General features: G+C 35.7%; 2 protein-coding genes across 11 annotated transcripts; both read left to right on the forward strand.

The window, feature by feature from the left end:
• The first annotated feature begins 822 nt into the window (after positions 1-822).
• Positions 823-7,947, forward strand: LOC116014220 (serine/arginine repetitive matrix protein 2-like). Of its 10 annotated transcripts, none has more exons than XR_004097361.1 (14): positions 823-1,311; positions 2,127-2,237; positions 2,335-2,403; positions 2,503-2,581; positions 4,104-4,255; positions 4,393-4,611; positions 5,479-5,591; positions 5,739-5,987; positions 6,566-6,655; positions 6,740-6,786; positions 6,892-6,990; positions 7,110-7,320; positions 7,425-7,497; positions 7,624-7,947. XR_004097361.1 is itself a non-coding variant. In XM_031254229.1 (4 exons), exons 1-4 carry the CDS (start codon positions 880-882, stop codon positions 2,614-2,616), a joined length of 726 nt encoding a protein of 241 aa, XP_031110089.1. In that variant the 5' UTR covers positions 823-879; the 3' UTR covers positions 2,617-2,792. The 10 variants fall into 10 exon arrangements, 1 of the variants encoding a protein (XP_031110089.1); XR_004097363.1 differs by having other exon boundaries at positions 6,746-6,786; XR_004097366.1 differs by adding an exon at positions 4,692-4,747 and having other exon boundaries at positions 5,479-5,987; positions 6,566-6,786.
• A 3,469-nt stretch (positions 7,948-11,416) lies between these two features.
• On the forward strand, positions 11,417-16,457 carry LOC116011900 (methionine--tRNA ligase, chloroplastic/mitochondrial). Its single transcript, XM_031251327.1, has 12 exons — positions 11,417-11,749; positions 11,865-12,008; positions 12,128-12,277; positions 12,813-12,980; positions 13,444-13,568; positions 14,238-14,331; positions 14,460-14,558; positions 14,983-15,163; positions 15,251-15,366; positions 15,534-15,689; positions 15,898-16,026; positions 16,129-16,457. The coding sequence occupies exons 1-12, from the start codon at positions 11,459-11,461 to the stop codon at positions 16,297-16,299; spliced, it is 1,824 nt and encodes a 607-aa protein (XP_031107187.1). The 5' UTR covers positions 11,417-11,458; the 3' UTR covers positions 16,300-16,457.
• The last annotated feature ends 3,451 nt before the right edge of the window (positions 16,458-19,908 follow it).

Raw genomic sequence — 19,908 nt, forward strand, 5'->3', positions numbered from 1 at the left:
AACTTGTTAGACGAGGTAGACTATTAGCACTACTTATGTTTAGTTTGTTTAATATGCAAATTTGTTTACAAGCAAAAACTCAAACTATGTTAAATGCTTTTTCACGTGATTTAGGAATTTATCGAAGCTGAATGAAACGAATCATTTGGAGATCATTTTGTACATGTTCGATTCGTACTTTTATATTTTTTATTATACATTGATGCAATTTGACACAACTTTTTTTTTTTATTGAGATGGACAAGAATTTAAATGCATGTATAAGTCTTCATTTCAAATTGTTTATGTTTTCTTTCGTGCAACACAACTAACTTTATTTAAAGAAATAAAAGCATTACATGTTAGTACATTTATTTGAATATGAGATATGAACAACCAAAAACACAAGTTTCTATGTTTGTTTTAGAAACTGTACGAAAAAAAACCCAAAGTAGGACACTAACAATGATGTAGGAGAATGAACTACAATTTTAATAAACTTGTATATATAAATGCTACAACTCTATTTATTATCAATAAACTTGTATGTATGAATCTCCGTTTGACAAAAATAAACTAGCTCTTTATATTTATATCGTACATAACTATTGAAATAACACTCTTGACCTCTTAATTAAATTCAAATTTAAACAAAAAAAATTACAAAAAAAATACCAAAGAATTTAAATTTTAACATATTTTTTAATATCATTGTATTTATTCGATAACCCCTCATTGTACCAAAGAATTTTTTTTGTTGGGCATTATACTACGCGCATCGCGCGTGCCACCGCTAGTATAATAAAATATAACGAAGCAAGCTTTTCTCGGGTTCCCCGCTTTGTCAAGAATTGCTCTGTCAACTTAAAGCAATTCTCTCCCACCTGGGTTTTCCGAAACATGGTGCGTTCGGGTCCATCTCGCCCTCAGTCCCCGCTCCAACGGAGGTCCCGTTCCCGCCGCCACGGAAGGTCTCGTTCCCGTTCCGGACGCCGCCACGGAAGGTCCCGTTCCCGTTCCGGACGCCGCCACGGAAGGTCCCGTTCCCGTTCCGGACGGTCCCGTTCCCGTTCCGGACGCCGCCACGGGAGGTCCCGTTCCCGTTCCGGACGCCGCCACGGGAGGTCCCGTTCCCGTTCCGGACGCCGCCACGGGAGGTCCCGTTCCCGTTCCGGACGCCGCCACGGGAGGTCCCGTTCCCGTTCCGGACGCCGCCACGGAAGGTCCCGTTCCCGTCAGGGAAGATCCCGATCACCTCCGCCCCAGCGCCACCGCCCACGCCACCGGAGAGCGGAAGGGGCCTGGTCTCCGCTGCCATTGACATATCATGAGGTAGTTTTTTCACCTATGTGTATGATTATCTGTGGATGGGGGGAAGTCATTGTAGAATTTTATATGCAGTTAATGCACATCCAATTAATGCTATCATGAATGTTGGGTTGGGTGGGTTAGGAACTGGAATGGGGAAAAAGTTCCAACACTATTACAAAATACAAACCCTGGGATTTTATAACACTTTCTTAAACATCTTGATTGAGTGACTTGAACATTTTTACTTTAATGAAACATAAGGAAATATGAGTATCATCTAATTGCTTAGCTCCAGAACATTGATTCATTTGATTGTGGAGAAACATAGGTATACCTAATGCAGTGGATCTGTTATGAATTTTATGAAAGTTGTGGATCTGTTGTGCATTTCATTGTGGATTTGTTAGAGAATTTTTTAAGTATTCATTGCAGTTATTACATGCACATACAATTTTTAAGAATTTTATAATTATTCTTCTAGAGAATTTATATATATATATATATATATATATATATATATATATATATATATATATATATCTTTGTGAATGGGGTCATTAAAAACTTATCTTCTTATTTGAACAACGGGTATACCACTTTCTTAAACATCTTGATTCGAGTGACTTATAGAACATTTTTACTTTAATGAAGCATAAGGAAATATGAGTATCATCTAATCGCTTAGCTCCAGAACATTGATTGTGGAGAAACATAGGTATACCTAATGCAGTGGATCTGTTATGAATTGGTGCTGGAATATTTCAATGAGGATTTTTTAGAGAATTTTTTAAGTATTCAATGCTGTCATTGCATATAATTATCTTCTGTGAATGCAGTCATTTGAAGAACGGGTAGATATTGAAGAACGGGTAGATATTGAGGAGGAACATTCGACTATGTTGTGTGTATACAATTTGGGGGACCAAGTAACCAGTGATGATATAAGAGTATGTATTTTTCATATGTCTTATATAATAGTATACATTTTTTATATATCTTTTTGCATAATTTATTCTTACACTACTCATAATGGTGTGTGTGCAGCAATTCTTTGCCCACGTTGGCCCTATGGCTACTTGCACTCTCAAGTGCAATAGGTTAGGGCAATCAACGGTATGCTATTCAATAATATGTGTATTGTGTAATTGTTATATATTTACTGATTGATTTATAAGCTGTTCAATAATACATGTAATTGTGTAATTGTTGCAGGGAATCGCCGAATTGGTCTACTCGTACCCTGGGGATGCCATCAGAGCTATTAGAATGTATAGGGGTATTACATTGGACGGTAGGCCAATGAGATTTGAATTGTTTAACATTTAATATTCAAATTTTCTCTGACTTGATAAAAACTGTAAGCTACCTATGCAGTACAGTATGGACTTCTTTGACTTGATAACGAACCGTATAAGCTACATATACAGTACAGTATGTCAGTATGGACTGTACCCGACATTTTTGTATATCATTGTCATTTTGGTATATGTTGTTTGCCCCTATTTTATGTTTCTTATATAATATATAATACTGTATACTTGGTTGTGGTTGTGGTGGCTTTATAATAGAATTAATGAACCTAATGTTTCTTTAGTAACTATGTATGCCAAAAATTAAATTTAGTCTAACCTATTAGACTGTCCTTAAAGCTTTCTTAATTATTGGAAATATGTATGTATGTATGTAGTTGCAAGAATAGCTAGAGCAATTAATTACCTCCACAAATATGAATTCCATTCCTCCCATCAGATCAAATTGCTGAATAATAAGAACAGGTATAGCTGTAAGAGCTTTATTAGACTCTTCAGGAATTTCATGGCTGCCAATAAGGTTGGAATGAACTACTTCTGCCCATGTTCTAGTGCTAACTTGTACGGGTACCTTAATAACTTGCAAATAGAAGTAGAAATATCATAAAAAGGAGAAATTCTTTTCATGCTGCAAGAGACTTATTTGATCATTTTTCTAAAACAATTATGTACTAGAAATGAAGGCAGGAAAAATATAGCATGTTGTCTTGGGTAGTACAGATGCGGGCTTTAATAGAAAGCATTCATGAATTATAAAGTGAGATATTGACTTGTTTGGACAATACTCACTTGTTTCAACCGGAATAAGGTTTACCTGAATATTCTAAAAAAAAATACACTTCTGGAAAGCACATAGTTGCCCAGATGGAGAAACTGGTTGCAGCAGGAGGTATTACACTCCCTTCCCTTTTGGGAGGTATTACACTCCCTTCCCTTTTTCAACAAAAATTTCTGCATTTGGAATTCGCGATATAAAAGCTAAATCTGATTCTTATCCCACCTGAATATTTATGAAAGAAATTGCGTGGATGGCATAGGATAGAAATTGTACAGATAAACAAGGACTATTCTGTTTCCCTTATTTTGTTCAGATTTAGTTTCTCCCATACTACATATTACAAACAACTTCTTGGTTGTACTGTTTTTAATGTACATTTTACCTTTGAGGATATACATAGAACTAGGGTCGGGCTAGTGTAGTAGTGAACATAGTCAAAGCTCCGGTAGAGAAGATTCAAGTTATTGTTCTAGGTTTAAAGATGTAGAGAGTAGGAACATGTTCACCCATCGGTGTAAATATGTTGCCGGTGTGCAGCCCATGTGCCATGTGCAGCTCTGGTGTTTTTGACTGGTGAACATTTTCAGTGTTCTTATAACAACATGTTTTTCTTTAAGTGTTTCTTCTTCACTTTGCATTATGAAAGAGTTGCATAACATATTTTGACAAAGTAAAACAGAGTGTAAACTGTTGTCATCATCACTTCATCTTTCTATACTGTCTAGGACGGTCACAGTCATCCACCAACTCCTCAACAGGGCCACTTCATCCTCTGGAGATATGAATGTTGCAACAGATATTCTAGCCTTCTTCTCGTTGACAACAGCGCGGTGCTCAATGCTCTTATACATCCCATTGCTCCAGGCCTAGAAGAACAGTGAGTGTGAAAAATGCTGTTATTTTCTTGTCTGAGTTGCATATGTGACATTCTCTGAACTTTTTAGAACAAAACAAGATTTTAATGACTGTGTACCTCTACAATATCTCCAATGTTGACTAATGCACTGGGAACAGGTTTTACTAGGAGCCATCTTCCTTTGTACTTGATCTGGGGAACAGGTTTTACTGGGAGCCATCTTCCTTTGTACTTGATCTGGAGGCCACTGATCTCGTCATCTTGCAGAAGTAAAGTGATGGTGCTGGCATCAGAGTGTGGACTGATTCGTAGAACAAGATCAGGCTTAGCACAAGGTGGATAATAAGTTATTCTGACACTTTGCTTCATCTCCCTGTGTAAGTCTTTCAGAGCCTCCTTTTCCAATCCCAGTAACAATGACAGATTCCCAAAGATTTTATCAGTCACCCTTTTGCAGTCCAGATGAATAGTCCTCGACTGCTTCCCTGTGTTGCAAAACCAGCAAAAGGGATGGTGGGTTGGTTGTTCTTGAAGTTTGTTTTGCGGATGTGAAAAAGATTTTATGAAATTTCATACTCGAATCCCGATAATGTTGTGGCCAGTACTTCATGCTTCTATGCTTTGAAGGAGTTGTAACCAGCAACATCAGATCACACCATTCTAGCTTTTGCTGACCTGAGACCACAAAAAAGTTGGCCATATCCTTGGATTTCATTTGCAGGCATTGCATATTAATTCTTTTCCATCAATGGAAGCTCAAAAAAGCCAGCCACAGCTGCCTTCATGTTATATATGTAGCACCTTCTCTGGTGTCCCATGGTCCACTATCTGCAAATTTGAAAGATTATTGTTATTTTGTATACAAAAATATATATACTCACACACGCCTAGTAGTTTGGGACAGTTGGTAAACGGGCTGCTAATGCAACTATAAGGTGGAGGATCGACTCGGCACTACTTGGACCAAATCTGGATTAGTTTTATGGTGGGGATACTAGGTGTTATATGCAAAGTCTATATATATACACGCATCATAGTACTATGTAAAGAAATGATCAGATAATAGTAGCTGCATGACATTTACCTGGAAGAATCCCCACTCTATGCATGCAAAGTCTAACTTTTTTCTTTCATCTTCATCTCTATCGCCATCAAAGATAAATTTATGACAGTAATTTCAGGCAAATCTGGAAACACTTGAGAAATCATCGGCCCACTCTCATTGTTCTGTATGTATCTTTCAGGAACATTTTCAGGATGATTTCTTACAAGTTCTTGAACACTTGCAACAGTCATGGAGCCCCCCATCCCAATCCCTCTGCCTTCTGCATTCTGCAGTCCTATGTTTCCATATTAGGTGAATCATTTATTTATACTAGTAGTTGTTCTTAGCTGGACATTTTATTTAATTACTTTACTTTGCATTATGTTGATTTGCCTCCTTCATTATAAGTAAAGTCCACACTTGATATCATAACTTATACAAGATCTTCTGATTCTACAGTTGTATGCTTATCTACCCCAAGCTCATTTTTTCTTAAAATATACTGTATATAGCCCAACAGAAGTATTAGTATCCTAGGTCCAATGATACTATCAGCATAAGCCAAGAAGCCGGCAGACAGACAGTGACTTCATCTTTCAAAGGAAGAAAACATAAAACCAAAGTTAAAAAATTTTGGGGTTTTCAATTGGATTGTACAGAAAGGAGCAGGGGAAGGACATGCCAATCTGCTAAACTTATGCATGGAAGGTTAGTGTGTCATTTTCCTTATGCCAGAGGAATTTGGAAGTATATTTTGTCTGCTTTCAGTTAATTTTTCCTTAAGCCACCTTTTCAATTCCTGTTGCGTACTGATTAACTGCTTCCCTATTTACAAAGACATCATATTAACATGTGATGAGAATTTGAGGTAATATATGAGACTCGGGTTAAATATGCACTCATGAACTAGCGCAGTTATGGCCAACTCAGATGTGGCTCTGAGTTGTTAAGTTTGGAGTTTTATTTCAGTAGTTTTTTGTTTGGATTATTTGCAACGTTAACGTAATTACATATACCAACCCTTCAAAGAACCTTTATTAACTCCTATCAGGTCCATGAAGAATAACAAAAAGGATAACAGTGTACACTTCATCCACTGACTGTACCAAATTCAGTCAGAAGTTTGATTTCTTACATGGTTTTGACATTTTGAGAAAATCGACTTTCAACAACTGCTTGCTTTATAGTTTCAGATAGTGTGTGTGTAATTTTTCATCCATTTTCCTTGCCAGGTTGTATCTAATAAAATCAATATACTTAACACTTTTGTATTTTCTTGGAAGAAGACAGTCATCCACTATTGTTTCAACGGGCCCAACATCCACCTGGTCTTCTGGAATTACAAATGCTGCAGTAGAGATTCTAGCCTTTGTCTGGTTTGTAACAGCTCTGTGTTCAATGCTTTTGTATACCCAATTACTCCAACCCTGAAAAACCAAGAAACCAATAGCACTGTTTAGTTGCAGGCATGGCTTAAAGCATATCAGGTTCAGGACATTTATGCAGGGTGAGTTGGCTTACTTCCATAACATCACCTATGTTAACAACGGTTGCATTTGGAAATTGCAATAGGATTTACATGAACCCATGATTCTTTGTGCCTTATTTGCAGGCCCGTGATCTCATCTTCTTGCAGAAGTAGAGATATGGAGTATTGGAGTTAATGTCAGAATGAGGTCTAACTCCAAGAACAAGATCGGGTTAGCACAAGGTGAGTAGTAGTTCAATCTAATGCCTCTCCATGCATCTGTCTTAGACTGTGTTTTTCCATGCCCATTAACAGTGACAAATTGGCTAAAATCTCAGTGGTCACCGTTTCTATTTCTTTAGCATACTGCTCGATGGCTTCCCTGAGGACAAAGGCATCAAATCATGAAGATTGAAGATTAAGCATGAAAGAATATTAATCAATACTGCAGAGATTGGAAGTGCATACTTGAAGCCTACTAATGTGGGTGGCCAGTACTTGGGTATTTTGGTGGCAATATCACTAAGAACATGGAGTCATTCCAGTCAAGTTTTTGTTGATCAGAGACTATAGGTTTGCCCATATCCTTGTATATCGTTTTCTGCCATTTCATACTTTTCTTTATCTTCCACAGGGAGTTTAAAGAATGATGCTACAGCTGCCTCCATATTTTGCAGCGCCATGATCTATCTCCTGCAAGGTTGCATCTCCCTTCAATTCTTTGGTAAATGAAAAAGACAAGCAAGGGAGGTGAGAGTATACCTGAAAGAAACCCCATTCCTTCGAAGCAAAATCTAACTTTCTCAGTTCATCTTCATCTCCATTTTCAGGCAAAAAGAGATTAATGATCATCTTCGTTCTGTATGTATCTTTCAGGAACATCCTTAGCATCGTTTCTGACAATCTCCTGCACACTAGGTATAGCCAATGATTTTCCCTCCATCCTGCAGTTAAAACCCCCAATCTTCTGCAGAATTTGTATAGCCAGTGTAAAGAAATGGACCTTCCCCCTTCTTCAAATAAGAAGATGCCTCAGAAATTATCTTGTGCCGGCTATATATGCTAGGCAGTTCCTTGTTTGACATTTTGTGCTTGCAAATTTAATTTGTTCGTCCGTCTCTCTGTTTCCAGTATTCTTCGAATAATCTTGTTGTTCGTTAGCCTATTGGAAATCGATTCTTGTTTCTTTCGGTTGTTTAATCTTTTATTTTAGTAAAAGATAAAAGATATCAGTTTCCATAATAGCATTTGAATTAAAAATTAAAAGGATTTCAAGACTGCTTTGTTCGTTTCCTTTCCGGGTTGGTTACTCAGACGAAGTGACTTTCCCGGCGTCCCTCCATACGCGAATTGCAGTTTTTTAAATACTAAGATTATATCGCCACCGTTAGATTACTTTAATCCGACAACAAAAGTGCAACCGCACGACCACATGGGCATGGGAGTTTCAGGCCACATATAAGTCAAAATCTATATATATATATATATATATATAGGTCCTTGAGCCAGTCCCGTATATATAGTCATGCGAAGGTTTCTTTTATTACTATTAGTTTGAATACTAATACTTCTTTCTTTTTATTAAATAAAAAGAAAGAAGTATAAGTATATTTTATTTTGGACTCTATCTGTCTATTTGATTCTTACAAAATACCAGATGAAATAGAACGCTTAGAAAAGCAATTTTTTTTTAACAGATCTAACAAAAAATTGAACAAACGATTCTGTAAGAACCATGTCCCAGGTGAGAACGTAAGAACAAATCCAAACCGTTGATCTAGTAGATCTAACGGTTGAAATAAACAAAATTTTGTAATATTTATGAAAATAACCCCGCTCATTTTTATACTTGATTTCTCATCCGTCAGATTTTGCAGATCAATGGTTTAGATTTGTCCTCACATTCTCACTTGGTGCATAGTTCTCATATGATTAGAATTCATATATATATAGTGATGATTTAGTTATGAAAAAATGTTTTAAAAGAGTTTACTTTTTTAATAATCAATATAGTTTAGAAAGTGCTATTATGCGTTATCGTATTCAAAAAGTAGTTTATTACCGTAAACATAATGAGTCCGGCTACAAGTTATTGAAGAGGGTAATTACTCCAGCAGCTCCCCACCATTACTCCAACGGCGCCAACCATTATTACCCGACACATAATGAGTCCGTTACACTCATTATCAGAGCACATAATTATCAGAGCACATAATGAGTAATCAGAGCACATAATGAGTCCGTTACACTCAAAATGTAAGACTCTTGGGGAATTTTCATGGCTGCCAATAAGGTTGTAATGAACTACTTCTGCCCATGAATTTTTAGTGCTAACTTGTACGAGTACCTTAAAAACTTGCAAATAAAATCGACGGTCGCGACTTGTTTCTTGAGTGCCGGTTTGCATTATTTGTGACCATTCGTATTGCTTTTGTGCCTTTCACGGGAAAAACTGTCAGTGGGTACGAGTTTTGTTTATTCACGTAATATAAATACTAAAATTACCCTAACAATCTAGAGCCAAAATCTATATATAGTGATGATTTAGTTATGAAAAATGTTTTAAAAGAGTTTACTTTTTTAATAATCAATATAGTTTAGAAAGTGCTATTATGCGTTATCGTATTCAAAAAGTAGTTTATTACCGTAATATTATGCGTTATCGTATTCAAAAAGTAGTTTATTACCGTAAACATAATCGTTATCGTATTCAAAAAGTAGTTTATTACCGTAAACATAATAAGTCCCGCTACAAGTTATTGAAGAGGGGAATTACTCTAACAGCTCCCCACCATTACTCCAACGGCTCCAACCATTATTACCCGACACATAATAAGTCCGTTACACTCATTATCAGAGCACATAATTATCAGAGCACATAATGAGTCCGTTACACTTATTATCAGAGCACATAATGAGTCCGTTACACTCAAAATGTAAGACTCTTGGGGAATTTTCATGGCTGCCAATAAGGTTGGAATGAACTACTTTTGCCCATGAGTTTTTAGTGATAAGTTGTACGAGTACCTTAAAAACCTGCAAATAAAACCGACGGTCGTGACTGGTTTCTTGAGTGCCGGTTTGCATTATTTGTGACCATTCGTATTGCTTTTGTGCCTTTCACTGGAAAAACTGTCAGTGGGTACGAGTTTTGTTTATTCACGTAATATAAATACTAAAATTACCTTAACAATCTAGAGCCAATATATATATATATATATATATATATATATATATATATATATATATATATAGTGATGATTTAGTTATGAAAAATGTTTTAAAAGAGTTTACTTTTTTATTAGTTAGTATAGTTTAAAAAGTGCTATTGCGCGTTATTGTATGGTGAGTACTAGGTACGAGTTTTGTTTGTACCTTTAATTGTGACAGGGAATTGCAGAAGTTGTTTTCAATGATCACTTTGATGCTATGAGAGCCCTAAGAAAGTACCACAATCTCCCCTTGGATGGGAGGCCAATGAAGATTAAAGTTGTAGAGGGTTAATTTTTAATTTCCCAGTTCGATGACTTCTTTTTTTTTTTTTTTTTTTAATTTATGTAGGGTATAATAATTCAATATTTATGAGGAATGTTAAATGTTAGTACGCATCTTTATTCTGATCAATATTTATGAGGATGGGAGTGGGTTCGAGCCTCAGCCTCAGTGGAGGTACTCTTTGTACTTCAGTAGGTTGAGAAAGTAGCTATGAACAGATCGATACTACATTGTAACAGAGTCAGTAGTACTCAAAAAAAAAAAAAAAGACCGAACATACAATTTACATATTAAATGTTCACAATTTACACTCATAACCGTAAATAGCATGCAAATTGTGAATAATGTAAATGGACACAGTACATGATATACTAAATGTTCACAATTTACACTCATAACATGCAAATTGTGAACAATGTAAATGGACACAGGTACATGATATAACTACAAACTATTGCACCTTATTTCTCGCGTCAAATTATGCTATGGACCCAGGTCCACCTTGCCAGGTGGACCTGGGTCCAAAACTACGTCGTTTTTGTCTTTTTTTTTTTTTTTTTAATTAGTAAACATATTACTGAATATAGAGTTGTCCAAAAATGTGTGAATGTAGAGGTTTCAAAGTGTGAATGTAGAGTATAGAAATCGTGAATGTAGATTTATGATTGTGTGAATGTAGAGTTGCCCAGAAATGTGTAAATGTAGATGTTTCAAATTGTGAATATGGAGTATAGAAATCGTGAATGTAGAGTTATGCATGTGTAAATCTGTAATAGAGTTAAAAGTTCTAACAACTTGTAGCCCTATAATGTGTGAATGTAGAGTTCTCAAGTTGTGAATGTGGATTATAGGACCTGTGAATATAGAGTTTTGAATGTGTGAATGCATAACAGTGGTAATATAGTTACTAAACATATAAACCTGTAATGTGTGAATTTGAAGTTTACAGATTGTGAATATAGAGTATAGTGTATGTGAATGTAGACCCATAACAACCCATTTCCCGCGGCATAACAACCCATTTCCCGCGGGACAAACCACTAAAAGGCCCAAACAAATTGAAAACTATGGGCCCTATAAAATATAGGCCCAAATTATGTAGCCCATCAAGTCCAAACCAAAATCACATGAGCCTATCTCCTTCTTCTGCATTTCTGCACACCGGTCATAACTCATAAGCTTCCATTTTGAAGCTTATTGGAGTTGCAGAGCATCAATGGCTTGTAGAGTTCAACTGTCGATTCCAAATGGCCTCTGGTTCTCATCGTCTCCCTTTTCCAATTCCATCAATTTCCGCTTCAGAAATCGAATTTTCCTTCGCAAAACCTATCAGTGTTGGAATACCAGGCGCTACGGAGGAGCTCTCTATTGTACTTGTAGCGCCAACAATGGCGGCGGAAGTTCCGAGAAATTTGTACTCACGACTCCGCTTTATTACGTGAATGCCCCTCCTCACATGGGCAGTGCCTACTCCACCATCGCCGCCGACGCCATTGCCCGTTTTCAGGTTACATTCGGCCTTTCCACTACTATATTTTAAGATGCTATTCTTCCACTTGAAAACAATGGAGAACTTTTGTTTTGTTTTAATTTGTTTAATTTTCATTTTTTTTAACTTGTAGAGGCTTCTGGGAAAGAAGGTAATATTCATTACTGGCACTGACGAACACGGAGAGAAGATTGCGACTGCGGCAGCTGCTCGTGGTTCCAGCCCAAGGGAACACTGTGATGTTATATCACAAGCTTACAAAGCTCTATGGAAAGATGTATAATTTTCAAGTATTGATATTTCAGTAGTATTATACTTACATGTATTTTTGAATTATACTTTTTGGCTGTAATCTTAAATTGTGTTGCCTCCTTTTTTTTAAACTTATTGTTTCAGTTAGACATCAGTTATGACAAGTTTATCCGAACAACTGATTCAAAACATGAAGCTATCGTTAATGAATTTTACTCGAGGGTTTTTGCCAATGGCGACATATACAGAGCTGATTACGAGGGAATTTATTGTGTCAATTGTGAGGAGTACAAGGTGCATTCTTGGATTTGCAAAACTACCTCTTGTTTTAGAGCTTCCTATATTCTGTTTACTGTTAAATCAATTTCAATTCATGTTGTAGTCACTATGCAAAGCAGTAGGTTTCTATCCTGCCCCTAATATAATGTGCTGCCTTAAATTTTGATTCTTTGAGGAGAAGATATCAACTTTATTCATAATTCATCTCATTATAGGAGTAATGGAAGTAATACTCTGAATTCTAACCAATGATTCAGAATTTGCATTTACATTTCATTCATAAAATATTCTCGGAAAATGGAAGAGAGTTACTTATTGACTACTGTATTTCTTTATAGAAACAACCCTTTGGTCCCATGAGTGCATACTGCTTGTCTGATCTCCTTTTTGCTCTCTATTATGTTTTCTACAGTTTGACATATCAGTTTGTACAAGTAGTGGAGTAAACATAGCATTTGGCTAATTTCATGTGTCTAGCTCTTATTTGCATAGATGTAAGATTCTTACTTCTTGTCTCTTAGTAGTGTGCGTAATATTGATTTCATTTTAGGATGAGAAGGAACTGCTAGAAAATGACTGCTGCCCTGTGCATTTAAAGCCATGCGTGAGAAGAAAGGAAGATAATTATTTCTTTGCCCTGTCAAAGTATCAAAAGCAATTGGAAGAAAAATTACTGCAAAACCCTGATTTTGTGCAGCCCTCTTCTCGTCTAAATGAGGTGAGAAGTATGTTGATTCTTTAGATCATTGGTTCACCTGTTAAAAAAAGTGTTAAAGAATCTTATAACAAGGTTTCATAGCCCTCAGATCTTATTATGCTGCTCTTTATACAATGATTTCCTCAGAAGCCAAATTTCTTTATCATGTATTCTTGTATAAAGAACAGTTTTTGCTCATTTGTTATTAGTATAATCTGTCTCCAAAGCCATGAAGGATGTTATTTGAAATTATAAATAAGAAATAATATATCTGGTTAGTTCTTTTTTAATTGGTTACAACTAATCCTAATCTATTCCATATGAATTCTAGTAGGACTATTATCAGACTTAGCTTGCTAAAAGATGTCCTTTGGGGACTGGTGTTCTCCATCAGTTAAAACAAAGTAATGATGCTTAGCTGATTATATTTTTGTACAATTTCTGATCCTTAAAGCTGTATAAAACTGATGTAGAATGTTTCTAGGTGCAAGGTTGGATTAAAAGTGGCCTCAAAGATTTTTCCATCTCCCGAGCATCAGTGGATTGGGGTATTGCAGTTCCTAATGATCCTAAGCAAACCATATATGTGTGGTTCGATGCTTTGTTGGGGTGAGTAATCTAATTGTCTCTGGCACTACAATAATTTTAGGCATTTAGTGCGTGGGCAACAATTCAGAGTGGGTGTGAGGCGTTTTCTGATATTTTTCTTCATTCCTGACTTCTATATCACTGTGCCCATAACATATTTGTTTGTGTACGTTCTCTTTGCTAGTCATCTGACAAGCATCATATGCTTATGCTCTTTTTACATACATGACTTAACTCACTTAAGTAACTATATATGCAATTGCAGACAAAACATGTTTAGTGAGGCAAGTCTTATAATTTGTTAACAGGATTCAACCTAGCTCATAATGTTGATTAGTGCATTAAAAATCATACATTCCTGCATCTATAAAGTCATTTAGATGTTTTTCATTTCAAGGTTTTCAAAGTCTTGAAATACTTGTGACTTGATCCTTCGTTCATTATTTCATTTGATCCCGAACTTGATTCTATTAGTAAATTTACTTATATTTGATGTTCAATAATGGATGAATTAAGACTGTCTATGTGCTATGGAAGTTGGGTAGTGGCAGTACGGCCAGTACCGCCTCCAAACCATCGTTAAGAAAATACATTATATTAAAAAAATGATAATATTCTTCATTGCTTCTTTATATGATTGTCCTTATGCCTCTTATCCAAAGCCCTTTTTTTTTGTTTTGTCTCAAGCAGTTATGTATCTGCTCTTTTGGAGGATAAGGAGATACCTGATTTACAGCATGCTATCTCATCAAAATGGCCTGCATCACTCCATTTAATTGGCAAGGTCTGACATCTCTTTTTAGATGATCTAGAAAACAAGTTGCCAAAGATTCTTGGTCATAAAAGTTGTTGGAATGTTTTTTTAAAATAAAACCTTCACTTACTGAATTTACTATTCATGGTTTCCTACAGGATATATTGCGCTTCCATGCAGTTTATTGGCCAGCTATGCTGATGTCAGCTGGGTTGGACCTCCCTAAGATGGTTTTTGGCCACGGATTCTTGACGAAGGTATCTTAGTGCACTTTCTAATGCACGCTTTCTCTTAATATCAAATGCGCTCTCATATATAGGACTATAGGAGAGATTTAGAGAAAGACAATTGTTGGGAAATTCATATGAACTATTTCAGATGTCTGTACCCCATGTAAACTTGAGTAAAACATTTTCTCAGGTTCATAATAATTAGTTTTGCAATTCTTCTTTCCAACACTTACCTGTTTAAGTTTTATTTGTTTTAACAAACATCATCTCTCTCGTGACTTCATTTTCAGAATGTTAGTTGTTGCAATGTAATATTTTTAACCACACTTTGATGTTTGACTTATATAAAATACAAGAAGATATACAAATATGTGCATGCATGCGGCATGCTAGTAATCTCATATGCCTATTTTCACTTTCATGCAGCTTGCTTTTATTTTTAAAATTTTAGGATGGCATGAAGATGGGCAAGTCGCTGGGGAATACACTTGAGCCAACCGACTTGGTTCATAGATTTGGATCTGATGCGGTCAGGTACTTTTTCCTCAGGGAGGTGGAATTTGGTAGTGATGGAGACTACTCGGAGGAACGCTTCATCAACATTATTAATGCACATCTTGCCAATACAGTTGGTATTTTACAAGTTTCATGAATCCAATCTCACGTTTTGGAGCTTAAGCAGTTTTTTTCCAAGTCTTGATTCAAAATTGCTCGTGCAGGAAATCTTCTAAGCCGTGCACTCGGGCTACTGAAGAAGAGTTGCCAATCAACTTTGCCCGTTGATTCAATTGCTGCAGCTGAAGGGAATACACTCAAGGATACGGTTGAAAAACTGGTAATTCTCGTGCAACAGTAATCCTTGCCTTGGCTAATGGTTGAGTCTGTCATCATCAAGTGTGATATGATTATATGAACCATATGTAGAATTTGTGCCAATTATTCTGTGACATTTTACCTATATGGTAGGATTGGAAACTAGAACCTAATACTTTTCTTTTGTAGGTTGAGAAGGCACGATCTCACTACGAGAACCTTGCACTATCCTCAGCTTGTGAGGCTGTGCTAGAGATTGGTAATGCTGGGAATTCATATATTGATAAACAAGCACCATGGTCTCTTTTCAAGAAAGGCGGTGCAGATTTCGAAACTGCAGCCAAGGTAGTATCTTTTCTTCAGCTGATTAACTAGATCAGGAATAAATGGCAATTCAAATTGAAATTCTCATACTTTTGCTTTATAGCAATCCATAATTCTCTGTCATAACTCATAAGATGATTCTCTTGAACTTGTATCTTTGAAAACATCTTTATAAGTCCACTATCATTTCCTCAAAAAATGCTCACTCTTCCCTTTTCTTTTGATCAAGGATCTTGTTATTGTACTGGAAGCAGTGAGAATCATAGCTGTAGCTCTATCTCCAGTTACACCGAGCTTAAGCTTCAGGATTTATACCCAACTTGGCTACACTGAAGACCAGTTCTGTGGTGTCACTTGGGTACACACTTATTCCACCCCGCTCTCCATTCTCACCATATTTCTCCCTCGACTCTCTATGGAACATATTTTGCCTCATAATTATCGGGTTTTGTTCTTGCAGAGTCATACCGCGTGGGGTGGGCTGAAGGCTGGTCAGGTTATGGCTCAACCACAACCAGTTTTTGCCAGGATTGAAGACCAAAGCGAGCAAGATGGTGGCAGTGAAGCAACTAAGAAAACTAGCAAGAAAAAGGAAAAGACACCCAAGAGTAAAAAAGTGGTTGAAGCATAAGGTTTTTGGTGAGTCAAATGTTCACCTCGCTGATATATAACACCTATACACCGATGGTGCATCAAATATTAAGAAAACATTTTGTCCTACATTATAGATTACTGTAATAAACATTCAAAGTTAATTTTAAGAAAACTTTTTTGTCTGTTATTGAATCACCTCCAATTGCTCCTTCTATATCATGTGAAAATTGGAATATTCAAGGCAAATATGGCATATGCATTTATACCTCCTTCACAGTCTCAGCAAGTTCATGCATTGTGAATTCACCTGTGATGGTAACAGCTCAGATCAGTGATGGTAAGGTTTCAACGTCCCAAAACATTTGTCTTAATCGTCTGCAGATTCAAATGCAAACGAAAGAATAAGATAGCAAATTCAAACTTTTAGTAATATTATTATTCCGATACAGTTTAACAAAAGATGTACAAGTAGATAACATATAAAGGTGTTAAAAACCTTGTGGTCAAGCAGCATGAAGTGATTCTCCCAAGTGGGAGGTCATGGGTTCGAGTTTCAGTAGGGGCAATGTTGACTTGTTGGGCCCAGAAGAACTTTCCTAATCCTAAATCGACCTGGATTTGTAGAAGTTGAATTGAAAATCTTATAAATTTACCTAATAATAAGTTAGTGCACACGAACAAAGTAGAAAAGATTTTTTTTCCTATTAATCCACCTATAAAGTTGCCTAATCCTAAACCTACATGGACTTATTGAAAATCCTATAAATTTGCCTAATAATCTTCAAGCCTTCACTATCATCATCATCTATACTCACTACAATCAAATAATCTTCAAGCATTCACTATCATCATCTATACTCTCTTCTCCAACACATCACTACAATCAACTAATCAATTAACACCCTCATGCGCACAATAACTCACCCAACTTCGGATTCTCACACCGTCGAGGCATCGTCAGGCTCTCCTTTCAAACCAGCCGCACTAATCAATTAACACCCTCATGGCAGCGCACAATAACTCACCCAACTTCGGATTCTCACACCGTCGAGGCACTGTCAGGCTCTCCTTTCAAACCAACCGGTCATCGGAGGTCGACTCCGGCTTCATAGTGATAGAAGTTTCTCTAAAATTCAAATACATATTTCTACGGACCGACGGCGAGGATGGACACAGCTATCAAAGGAGTCTCGAGGAGTCAACCGTTTCATTTCCTCTCAGCCACCATTCTTCCGGGCTGCACCTAGATGCCTATTTGGGAAACCAATTTCACCGCTGGATGTCGGCATTGTCTCCCCGCGTTTGCGGCATCCTCTCCCAAACATAGTGTGCAATCCGCGCAACAAATTGGATTCGCCAACGGCGGCGAAACTGTAGTTACAGCTTCTATTGAGATCCTGGACCGAGAACGACCGCCTCTTACTGAGAATAATGTCCGTGATGTTTCATCGTCGAAGCCAAGGGGTTTGAACGCGGAGGAGATCAAGAGGTTGAAGGAAGAGAGTTTCGAGAATAACGGAAATGAATCCTCGGTCTGTCCTATCTGTTTGGAAGAGTTTTTGGGCGGGAGCGAAGATTTCGCCATTGCCCTTGCTCTCATGTCTTCCACCATGGCTGTATAGCTTCATGGCAAGAAAAATCTGCGAGCTGCCCTATTTGTAGATTTGATGTCGCCAACCATGTGGCAACAACTTAATTGTGTCTATGGATGTAGTTAATATGTTTTAGGAGGTTTTTGAATTGTAGTATATTCAATTAATATTTCAATATATTTGTTTGTAAATATTAATTGCTTATTAGGCTTATTACACAGGTTTTAAAAATCTTTTTTCCTTATATTATATTAAACGCAAAAACTTCATGCATGTGCAAGTCCCTTGATAAAACTCCAAAATTCACTCGACTATGTGAATTGCATTGATTTGGTATGTAAAATTAATACGGAGCAATTGAGAATCAAATAAGTGGACTTCATATAGTCGAGTGTCCAAATTAAAAATTAACTTAAAAACCTATTACAGAGCAATTGAGAACCAAATAAGTGAATCAATGTGCACCATAGGACTCAACAAATAAAAACATGGCACACATGAAGGTCATATAAAACCATGGCATGCTTGAGTCTCAAGAGGAGTATTGTTTGGTGCTAAGTATGTAGCTTACAGTTTGATCGTATTACTATTATCATTTTAAATGGAAGATCACAAATTCAGGTTTGAGCCTCATCTTAGTTCAAGAATCAAGAGTAAAAAAAAAAATGATGAGTAGAGTATAACTCTTATATATAAAAAAAAAATCATGAATTTAATTTTTATCAATATTATCTCGTCTAACCTGCCACACATATATGGGATACACATCATTTCATAGTTGTTATAGGTTCTTCTCATTATTTAAAAAAAAAAAAAAAAAACATGTTTGAATGTCATGTTGTGGCCTTTCACTTGACATAACATCGTATCACATCGGCAAGTACTATTTGTCGGATCATTTCAACCGCAAAATCATAAACAACAATTGTGTGATTGGTAAACAATAATCACTTATCCAAACAACAATTATGTGGATATTTATGAATTGCCTATCTCAACTGCAAATTTTGAGAATTTAAATTACTATAGTTATGTGGTTATATATATTTTCTTTTAAGTAAGAGTCAAACTCTACGGATATAACTTGAGTTGATTTTGCATAGACTTTTTTAAAGTAAAAGTCAAACTCTACGAGTATAATTTGAGTCGAATCTGCATTAGTTTCACTGTAGTGACTATATGCAAAAAAAAAAAAAAAACAATAATAATAAAATAAAAAGTAATACAAGTTTATTTGTACACTTCCATGCATATATAATAGAAATTGTAGTTAATGTTTGTATAGTTTAAATAATAATTATGTTAAACGAAGAATAAATGCTTTAAAAAAAATTGTTCTTATCCTTTTATTATTATTAATTATGGTGTCTTTTCGTCACAAAAAAAAAATTAATAGAAATATATTTTTATTGCATGTCACTTTTCCATTATATTTTAATTTCAACTTACTTGACATGTTCAAAATGTCTTAACTATTTTCATATATTGAAAAGTTTCATCAAAGACGACAATGATATTACCAAAAAAAAAAATCATTATTTTATCTAAAAAAAAAATCTTTATTTAATATATGATCGTAAGATTTTAAAGCGTCGTATGTAACATTAGTATGGATGTATTTTGTTTAAACTTATTTCTTTTCCATATTAATATGATAAAAATATCTTTGAAAAAGACATCATAGACAAATCTATTAATTAAGGCAAAAATGTGTGTGGGACCTTCTCACGGATCTTTGTCCGTGTAATGAGTCGTGTAAATATTAAATGTAGTACTTATACTAGAAAATGTAATATCTATATTAATAAGGAATAAAATATTTATTACTTATATGAAAAAATATAATATTGTCAAATAAAAAATGTAATACTTTTATATTTTGATTTAAAAGTATTATATTTTTCCTCAAAAGTATTACATTTTCTCTTATAAATAACAAACACTTGTCAACATTACTTATAAGGGAAAATATAATACTTTTGATGAAAAATGTAATACTTGTACATCAAAATGTAAAATATTACATTTGTTCTAAAAAATATTGCATTTTCTCT

The sequence above is a fragment of the Ipomoea triloba genome, chromosome 3 (genome assembly GCF_003576645.1).
Source record: "Ipomoea triloba cultivar NCNSP0323 chromosome 3, ASM357664v1".
NCBI classification, from domain to species: domain Eukaryota; kingdom Viridiplantae; phylum Streptophyta; class Magnoliopsida; order Solanales; family Convolvulaceae; genus Ipomoea; species Ipomoea triloba.